Genomic DNA, 8,615 nt, shown 5'->3' on the forward strand with positions numbered 1-8,615 from the left:
GCCGGGGGCACTGGTCAGCCTGAGCCAGGCAGCCCAGGGCTTGGGGGCAGAGGGAGCCCCGCTCCGGGCCCAGCGCTGGGAGGTCCACTCCGGGCAGTGGGAGGTCCTGGCGGGGCGCCCGGGTTTGGGGGGGGGAAATCAAGGGGGGGGCCGGGAGGGCGGGGCGGGGCGGGGCTGCCAGGGGCGGGGCCTGGTCGCTCCCAGCCCCCGGGGCCGCCGAGCTGCAGCCCGGGCAGTCGCCGCCGCCGCCACCGCGAACATGGAGCCCCGGGACGGCCGGGCCCGGGCGCGCAGGGCCCCGCGGCTGCTGGTGCTCGCGCTCCTGCTGGGGGCGCACCCAGGTATGGCTCTGGCGGGGCGCAGGGCGCGACTGGGGGCGGACCCCGGGAAGGGAAGGGGTAAGGGGCTTTCATCGAGCCCAGGAAGCCAAACCTGGGACCCCCCCCGCCCCCCGCCCCGAGAAAGAGGGATACGGGAGCATGGGGGATACCCCTCCCAATGTGAGACCTGGGGACAGCCAGGCAGAGGGGCTGGGCATCGCACAGCAGTGGATTAGACAGCGCGGGAGAAGTCAGCCCCCTCCAAACTCGGGACCAAGGAGTGAGGAGGGCCCTCAGCCCCTGGAATCTGGGTCTCGAGACTCCTGCTCCCTCAGACCCAGGAGTCCGGGCCTCCAGTGGCTGGAGCGGCTTCCTCCAGGACACAGGAGACCCAAACCCCAGGGCTTCCCTTGGAAAGGTTCTCAAGTTCTGCGAGGGTCAGGGACCCTGTGGCTAGAACCCAGTGAGTCACGTGCTCTTGAGGGTTCCCCCAACCTGGATTCAGGGCCCAGACTCTATAAAGAACCCACCTCCCTCATGGACGAGCTGGAGCACTGGCCCCAGGCAGTGATGATGGAACAGAGTGTTTCCGAGTGACAGGGCCCCCCCTTCCTGGGGCCCCAGATAAATCCACACACCTGTGTGGTGGTGGGAGGGGAGGAGGCCCAGAGGGGCTGGCAACAGAGGGACAGAGAGATGGGGGAGATTAGGGCACAGAGATCTCTCCATCTGTCCTCCTGTCTGTTACTCAGACCAGCCCCAGGCACTAGCCTGGCCCCACACCCCCTCCCCTGGGACAGGCCTGGGCCAGAGGTGGGTGCCTGGGAATCCAGGCCCCTGGCACAAGCATGGTAAATAGTGGGTCCCCAGGGGCAGGGCTGGTCAAGCTGGGCGGCGAAGGGAAGGGAGGTTCTAAGAAGTGAGAGCTGATGCCAGGATGCCAGCGCAGAGGGTGAGAGAGCACGGTTTCCCCAATGGCAACAGCTCTATCTGCCAGGATCCTGGGATGGGAGTCCAGGCCACCCCCCCAGCACTCCCCCCACTCCCACCCCCACCCCACCCCCCAGCTCCCTTCCGCCTCAGGACCCAGGCTCCTGGGACTCACCTCTCTCCTATTCGGAGGGGACACACCTTACCCCCTTCCCTTCTCCATCAAAGAGGCAGAGGGGCCAAGGGGCGGGTAGGGGGTTCTGGCGCCAGGCTGGGCAGGTCTGGGCCAGCCTGTCCCTCCCACATTCCTGAAACCTGCCCAGCCCTGTCCCCCCTTACCGCCCCCACACACCCATACCTCAGCTGCAGGCTCAGCCCCAGCCCCCTAACTCATGACAAGAGACCCAGGGCCTGAGAGGGATGGAGACAGAGTGCCAGGCTGACGGAGAGGCAGAGACTGGGGACTAGAGGTGGGAAACCCAGAGTGAGAGACACACAGGCAGAGATGGAGAGAAATCTATCCCTGGCACCATGCCAGGCTCTGCGCAGGGGTGCTGGAGGCCAAGGGATGAGCCAGGGCTGGCCCTGCCCTTGAGGGGCGGCTGGTCTAGTGAGAAGAGCAAGGACAGGTGCAGTTTTACCCCCAGGAGGATTGGACAGAGGGCCCTACGTGGTCCAGGGGGGCAGCCCTTAGTTCTGTGAGGAGAGAGATGGAAAGAAATGCTGATGGATTTGCAAGCCCAGAGATGCAGACATGAGAGATGGAGGGAGGCAGGACCTGGGGCGGAGGGATAGGGGGCTGAGGGTCGGGACTGTGTCTGAGGGAGGAGGGGGCTGGGGGCCTGGACCCCTGGGTCTGAGGGAGGAGGGGCTGGGGGCCTGGACTCCAGGGTCTGAGGGAGGAGGGGCTGGGGGCCTGGACTCCAGGGGCTGGGGGAGGAGGGGCTGGGGGCCTGGAGTCCAGGGTCTGGGGGAGGAGGGGCTGGGGGCCTGGATTCCTGGGTCTGAGGGAGGAGGGGCTGGGGGCCTGGACTCCAGGGTCTGAGGGAGGAGGGGCTCAGAGGCAGAGAGAGCTCAATGGCCCTCCTGCAGGTGCCCAGGCTGAGGAGCGCTTGTCTGGGTCCTCCCTGGTGGAGGTGATGAAGGGGGAGCCCGTCGCCCTGAACTGCACCACCTTGGGGGCCCACGACCATTTTGTGCTGGAGTGGTTCCTGGTAAGTGCTGCAGGCTGGGGGCCAGAGGGTGGCCAAGGGGGCTGGGAGTCAGGGCACTGGCAGGGCTGCGCACATTCATCCCCTCATCAGAGCCCAAAGGACCGAAGAGCTCCATCCAGCTGCCTTTACATTTTACAGGTGGGGAAGTTGAGGCCAAGCAAGGGGAAGGATTCTCCAAGGTCCCCTGGTGTCTGGGCACAGCTGAGACTGGAAGGAAGATGCCCCCTTCGGAGCGCAGGCTCTTGAGAGAGAACATTCAAAGACAGGGGAGGACATAGTTGGGGGGGGGGAGAGAGACTAAAGGAAAAGAAAGAAAAGAGGAGATAAGCGGCCGAGGGACAGGGGGGCGGGAGAGGGAGACAGAGGAGGAGAGAGAGGAGCAGAGCAGGATGGAGAACGAGGGACCTAGAGAGAGGAGACAGCCCCACGGGGCCCTGGCAACAGGGGCCAGACCAGAGGGAGGTGACAGGAGGAGAGAGACGACCCGCAGGACGGTGGGGGAGGGCAGGCCAGGCAGCTCTGGCGCTGAGGCCCGCCCCGCCCACAGGCAGACCGCTCTGGGGTCCGCCACCGCCTGGCCTCGGCCGAGGTGCAGGGCTCCGAGCTCCAGGGCGGGGTGCACGACTCCCGGGGCCGCAGCCCCCCATACCAGCTGGACTCCCGGGGCCGCCTGGTGCTGACCGAGGCCCAGGTGGGCGACGAGCAGAACTACGTGTGTGTGGTGAGGGCGGGCGCGGCGAGGACCGAGGCCACCACGCAGCTCCGCCTGTTCGGTGAGTGTCTGCGGGCACCCCGGAAAGGGAGGGCGGGTGAGAGCCTGGGAAAGGGGCTCCTGAAGGTACCGTCTCCCCCACAGCGAAACCGGAGGCCACGGAGGTCCTCCCCAACAAAAGGATCCTGTCCGTGGTGGATGACTTTGCCCAGGAGGTACCTCGGACGGGACCCTGATTCCAGGGTCCTGGGGGAGGAAGGGGCTCGGAGGTTTGCACTCCTGCGTCCTGGGGGAGGACAGGGCTGGGGGACCCAGGCTCCTATATCTGAGCGAGGAGAAGTCCTGAGGAAAGAGGGGGCCGAGGCTTCAGGGTCCTGGGTCAGAGCCCAGGGCCATGCCTGTGTCTGTCTCAGATCGCCACCTGCAACAGCCGCAACGGAAACCCCGTCCCCGAGATCACGTGGTATCGCAACGGGGAGCCGCTCCGGATGCCCATGGAGGTGAACGCAGGTGAGCCCAGCTGGCCGTGGGGTGGAGCTGGGTGGCGGTCCAGGCTGGCTGACCGCCTCCTCCCTCTCTCCCAGACGGCTACATGACCAGCCGCACGGTCCGGGAGGCCTCGGGCCTGCAGTCCCTCATCAGCACCCTCTACCTGCGGCCCCGTAAGGCCGACCAGGACGCCAGCTTCCACTGCTCCGTGAACTACCAGCTGCCCACGGGCCGGCGCGGCCGCCTGGACAGCCCCACCTTCCGCCTCAGCCTGCACTGTGAGTCCATGCGGGTCCTGACCTCCCCGACCTGGGACCCTCCAAGCCGGCCAGGGGTCCGCCCTGACTTGGAACCCCCCTCCCGCACCCTGAACCCCACGGAGTCTCACGGCTAAACGTGCTCCACACACTCTCACACCGAACTGGGTCCTGGAATCTCGCCCTGACCTGCCACCCGCACTGACCTCTGACCCTTGGCTGGTACTCTCAGCTCAACCTCTGACCTCTGGTCCCTGATCTCAGACTAAGTGTGAACCTGAGCTGTGAAAGATAAGACCTCTGCCCTTTGACCAACCACAGCCTGCCCCTGGATTGCGGCACTGACCTCTTTCCCTTAACCCAGCCCCTGCCTTTTACCCTTGACCCAACCTACCCTTGACCCTGATCATGAGTCTGCCCTGACGTGTCCGTCCCTCTTGCGCTTTCCCTTAGATCCCACGGAGAACGTGGATTTCTGGGTGGGCAGCCCGTCCACCACCGAGGGCTGGGTACGCGAGGGTGACTCTGTCCAGCTGTTTTGCCGGGGGGACGGCAACCCCAGCGTGGAATACATATTTTTCCGCCTTCAGGTGACTCACCCCATCGTTCCTTTGGCAGTCCCGGCCCCTGACCTCTGTGACATGTTGGCCTCAACCAACTTCTGACCTTTCACCTGGGTGGCCCCTGGCTTAGTAAGGCACCTGACTGGTGACCCAGGAGCTAACGGGACCTCTGAGCCCGGAGTTGAGAGCGTCCTAACTTAGCGTGATACCTGACCTGGGGGACCCCTGGCCTAGAAGGGCCTCTGCCCCCTTCCTTGAGGGGGCCCTGACCCTAGTATGACACTAACTTGGTGACCCCTGGCCTACAAGATGACTGACTCTGACCCGGGTGGCCCCCACCTAGCATGACCCTGCCGGCCCAGGGCGGCGCCTGAGCCGGGTTCCTCATCCCTGGTCACCCAGGACAAGCAGGAGGACGTGCTGAAAACAAATCTTGAGGGGAACTTGACCCTGGAGGGGGTTCAGCGGGGCCAGAGCGGGACCTACGGCTGCAGGGTCGAGGACTACGACGCTGCTGAGGACGCGGTGCTCTCCAAAACCGCGGAGCTGCGCGTGGCCTGTGAGCGTCCCGGGAGAGCGGGCAGGGGGGCCCTGGCACCAGCGGCCTCCTGGCCCTCACCCCCGCAGCCCCACCGCCAACCCTTTCTCTCCATTTCTGTGGTCCTTCCTGGTCCGGATGGTCCCATCCGCCCCCAGGTGCCTGCCCCAGCCCCCTCTGGTCTCCCACACAAGGCAGCCAGAGAGCTCATTCCAAAGCACAGACCTGCCTGCCCCCAGCTCCGAACCTCCCATGGCTCCCCAGTGCCCCCCAGGAGAAAGCCCACATGATCCGCCCCGGCCTTCAAGGCCCACCTGGCTGGCTTCACCTCTGGCTGACCCTGCTCCCCACCCAGGCATTCTCCTCATCCCAGCCAAGCCCCTCTCCTCGTTTTTAGGTCAACGCCTCTGCTTTCCACGTTCCATGTCTAGCCAGTCTTCAGGGTCCCAGTCTTCTAGAAAACCTTCTTAGTCTGCTCGCGCCCAAGTCCTGGGCAAAGGCTCTGTTCCTCCTTGGCACTCCTTCTGCCTCCTTTCCTGGGGCTAGACCCTGTGGCTGGGGTCGGAGAGACATCTGTGAACAACACAGCCCAGTCCCCGCCTTCTCAGAGCTCCCAGCCCAGTAGGGGAGACAGATGGTAGAGGGTGAGCAAGGCGCTTTGAGTAGTGATGGGGCATCTACAGGGGCTAACACAGAGTGAGGGGGTAAGGGATTGGCTGGGTGAGTGGGGACTGTTTTAGACGGAGGATGTCACAGGCTCCGTCCCGCCCTGGGAAGCAGATTCTGGCTCGGAGATCTGCAGGCAGGAAGTTTATGGGAAATGCCTTGGGATCCACATCTACGGAGGCTGAGGAAGGGAAGGAAGCAGGATTGGGCAGAGGCGGAAAACGGGCTGCAAAAGCCTCAGTAGGCCCTGCAGGGCACTGGGAAGCTGGCCTTCATAATTGTCCCCAGTTGGGGCGAGGGGACTGGGCCTTTCTGCCCCCATGTCAACCAGTCATTGCACGTGGGCCGCCCAAGGAAGGGGGCATGACCTTGAGCGAGGGGCTCTCTGCAGCTGAGGCAGTTCCCAGAGAGGGCCGACAGCTGAGGGCTGACAGCTGACATCCTTCTCAGCAGCTGAGGGGATAAATCCTTCAGTGCCGGAGGGGAAAGCTGAGTGTCCACAACGGGGTGTCAGAGGGGCCTCTCTGAGAAGGGGCCATTTGAGTAGGAAACCAAAGTATGGAATCAGAAATATGAAGAGCCCGAAGAGGCGCTTCCAGGCAACGGGATCAGCAAGTGCAAAGGCCCTGAGGCAGGACCCAGCTATGGCATACTGGAGAAAAACGGCAAGAGAGTAGGGTAGCTGGAGCTCGGGACAAAGGTGCAGGGGATGAAAAGTGAAGTTGAGGAGGTAGGCAGAGGTCAGACCAGGCAGGCTCCTGTAGGCTTGGTCAAGGAATTTAGCCTCTATGCCAAGGGTTTTGGGCTGAGGGCAGGGCGGACCAGTGTGTGTTTTGAAAAGATCCATCTGGCAGCTCGGTGGGGGGATAGACTGGAGGGGTGGAGAATCCTGGCCAGCAGGGAGACCCAGTGAGGAGGTGGCTGCCGTGGTCAAGGCCGTTGGTCCTGGAGGTCAGAGATGGCGAGAAGTGGGAGGGTCCGTTTCGGAGGCAGAGCAGACAAAACTGGCTGAAAAGATGGGTGATGGGCTCTGGGTGGTAAGTCAGAGAAGGAACACCTCACACCTCCCCAGTCGTGCATTAACTGTGGGCCCAGACGTCCGCTCAGGAGGAAGATGGTTGAGTTAACCATGGGTCTTGGAGTTGGATTTGGGCTCCAGACTTGGCCTGGATGGGAGTGTGGCAAGCTCGTGGAAGTGGGGAGAACCTGGAGGTGCACTGACAGGCTCTGCTTCCGTGTGCATTCACGTCTGCACCCCCAACAGACCTGGAGAGCCCCTAACTGCATGGCTGAGGGTCGGGGGAAGGTGACAGTCTGTCCCCCCCTCCAGACCTGGACCCCCTCGAGCTCAGCACTGAGGAGGAGCTTTCCTTATACTTGGGCAACAGCACAACCGTGAACTGCTCCGTGCGAGGGCTGCCCACCCCGGCCCTGCGCTGGACCAAGGTGAGAAGGAGAAAGGAGCCCCCAGCCCTGGAACCCTCGGCTCCGTACCCTCGACCCTGCCCTCACACCCGCCTGGCCTCCCCCCTTCTCTCCCTGCCAGGACTTCGTCCCCCTGGGGAACGGCCCCACCCTGTCGCTGAGCTCCATCACCTTCGATTCGGCAGGCACCTACGTCTGTGAGGCCTCCATGCCCACGGTCCCCCTCCTCAGCCGCACCCAGAGCTTCAAGCTGCTGGTCCAAGGTTTGGGCTGGGGCAGGTTTGGATGGGGACCGTGGTGGGGGGGGGGCTGTGGGGGTGGGGGCCAGGACAAACGGCTGGTCCCTCTGTCTGCTATTCCTCTCCTCCTCCTTCCCCTTCTCCGATGGAGGATGGACCTCCTGCTCTTCCCCACCCCCCACCCCCAGGGCCGCCTCAGTTAAGCCCAGAAGAGCCTCAGCCCCAGACAGGGGACAGCTGGAAAGAAGGAGAAGAAGTCAGGCTGGTCTGCTCTGCCCGCGGGTATCCAGAGCCCAAACTCAGCTGGAGCCAACTGGGAGGCAGTGTAAGGGACTGTCCTCTCCACCCTGAGCCCCGCGGGACCCAGGCACCCCTCCCCAAGCCCCTCGGGGGACCCTGCCCCCTTCGCCGATCCAAGCATTGTGCCCCTCCACTTCCTGGGGGACTGGACTGTCTTCACCTCTGCCCTCGCCCCAGCCCTCGATCCCAGGGGCCGGGGCTAACCCCAGCCTCCACAGCCAGCGGAGCCGGCCCTCAGAGGGCACGGCTGGGTGAGCAGCTCCCTGACCCTGAAGGTGACCAGTGCCCTGAGCAGAGAAGGTGTCTCCTGCGAGGCCTCCAACACCCACGGGAAGAAGCAGCACGTCTTCCACTTCGGCTCTGGTGAGGAGCTGCGGGGGTGGGTGGAGGCCGCCCGCGGGGCCGACAGGGCCCTGCCGGCTGACCGCCCCCCCCCGCCCTGTCCCCGCAGTGACCCCCCAGACTGCCCAGGCCGGCGTCGCTGTCATGGCCGTGGCCGTCAGCGTGGGCCTCCTGCTTCTGGTTGTGGCTGCCTTCTATTGCATGAGACGCAAGGGTCGCTCCGGCTGCTGCCAGCAGGGGGAAAAGGGGGCTCCGTGAGTGGCCTGCAACCTTGGAATTGACCTCTGCAACCCCACCCCATCCCTACACCCACCTCTGACCTCACCTCCCACCTCGAGCCCAAAGCCAGCCCATGACCAGCCCCAACCGCATCCTGTCCTCAACCCCAAACCCAAATACGTCCCCAGCCCCGACCCCAACCGCAACTGCATCCCGTCCTCAACCCTAAACCCAAGTACGTCCCAGCCCCAGCCCCATCGCCAAATGAAATGCAGTCCCCGTCTCCAACCTCAGACCTAATCCATAGCAACACCCAACCCATAACCATCCCCAAACCCATTCCCAAGCCCTACTGCAGCCCATCCGAAGCCCCGGTCTCCTCCATGACCCCAACCTCATCC

General features: G+C 64.4%; 1 protein-coding gene across 1 annotated transcript; it reads left to right on the plus strand.

Annotated features, from left to right (window-relative positions):
• Positions 1-259: 259 nt before the first annotated feature.
• BCAM (basal cell adhesion molecule (Lutheran blood group)) lies at positions 260-8,253 on the plus strand. The gene is made up of 13 exons (XM_028088118.2): positions 260-341; positions 2,343-2,464; positions 3,012-3,237; positions 3,321-3,391; positions 3,590-3,686; positions 3,761-3,943; positions 4,376-4,512; positions 4,888-5,044; positions 7,020-7,135; positions 7,236-7,377; positions 7,542-7,678; positions 7,872-8,016; positions 8,105-8,253. The coding sequence occupies exons 1-13, from the start codon at positions 260-262 to the stop codon at positions 8,251-8,253; spliced, it is 1,764 nt and encodes a 587-aa protein (XP_027943919.2).
• Positions 8,254-8,615: the final 362 nt, after the last annotated feature.

The sequence above is a fragment of the Eumetopias jubatus genome, unplaced genomic scaffold (assembly GCF_037043125.1).
Source record: "Eumetopias jubatus isolate StellerSeaLion01/CBP00866 unplaced genomic scaffold, mEumJub1_p1.0 scaffold_10, whole genome shotgun sequence".
Classification (NCBI taxonomy): domain Eukaryota; kingdom Metazoa; phylum Chordata; class Mammalia; order Carnivora; family Otariidae; genus Eumetopias; species Eumetopias jubatus.

Excerpts from the sequence above, each read along its gene's own strand:
- BCAM (XM_028088118.2), top strand. The coding sequence starts at position 260 with ATGGAGCCCCGGGACGGCCGGGCCCGGGCGCGCAGGGCCCCGCGGCTG. Across the intron at positions 342-2,342 it reads CCTGCTGGGGGCGCACCCAG|GTGCCCAGGCTGAGGAGCGC; the intron begins GTATGGCTCTGG and ends GCCCTCCTGCAG. Across the intron at positions 8,017-8,104 it reads CGTCTTCCACTTCGGCTCTG|TGACCCCCCAGACTGCCCAG; the intron begins GTGAGGAGCTGC and ends CTGTCCCCGCAG.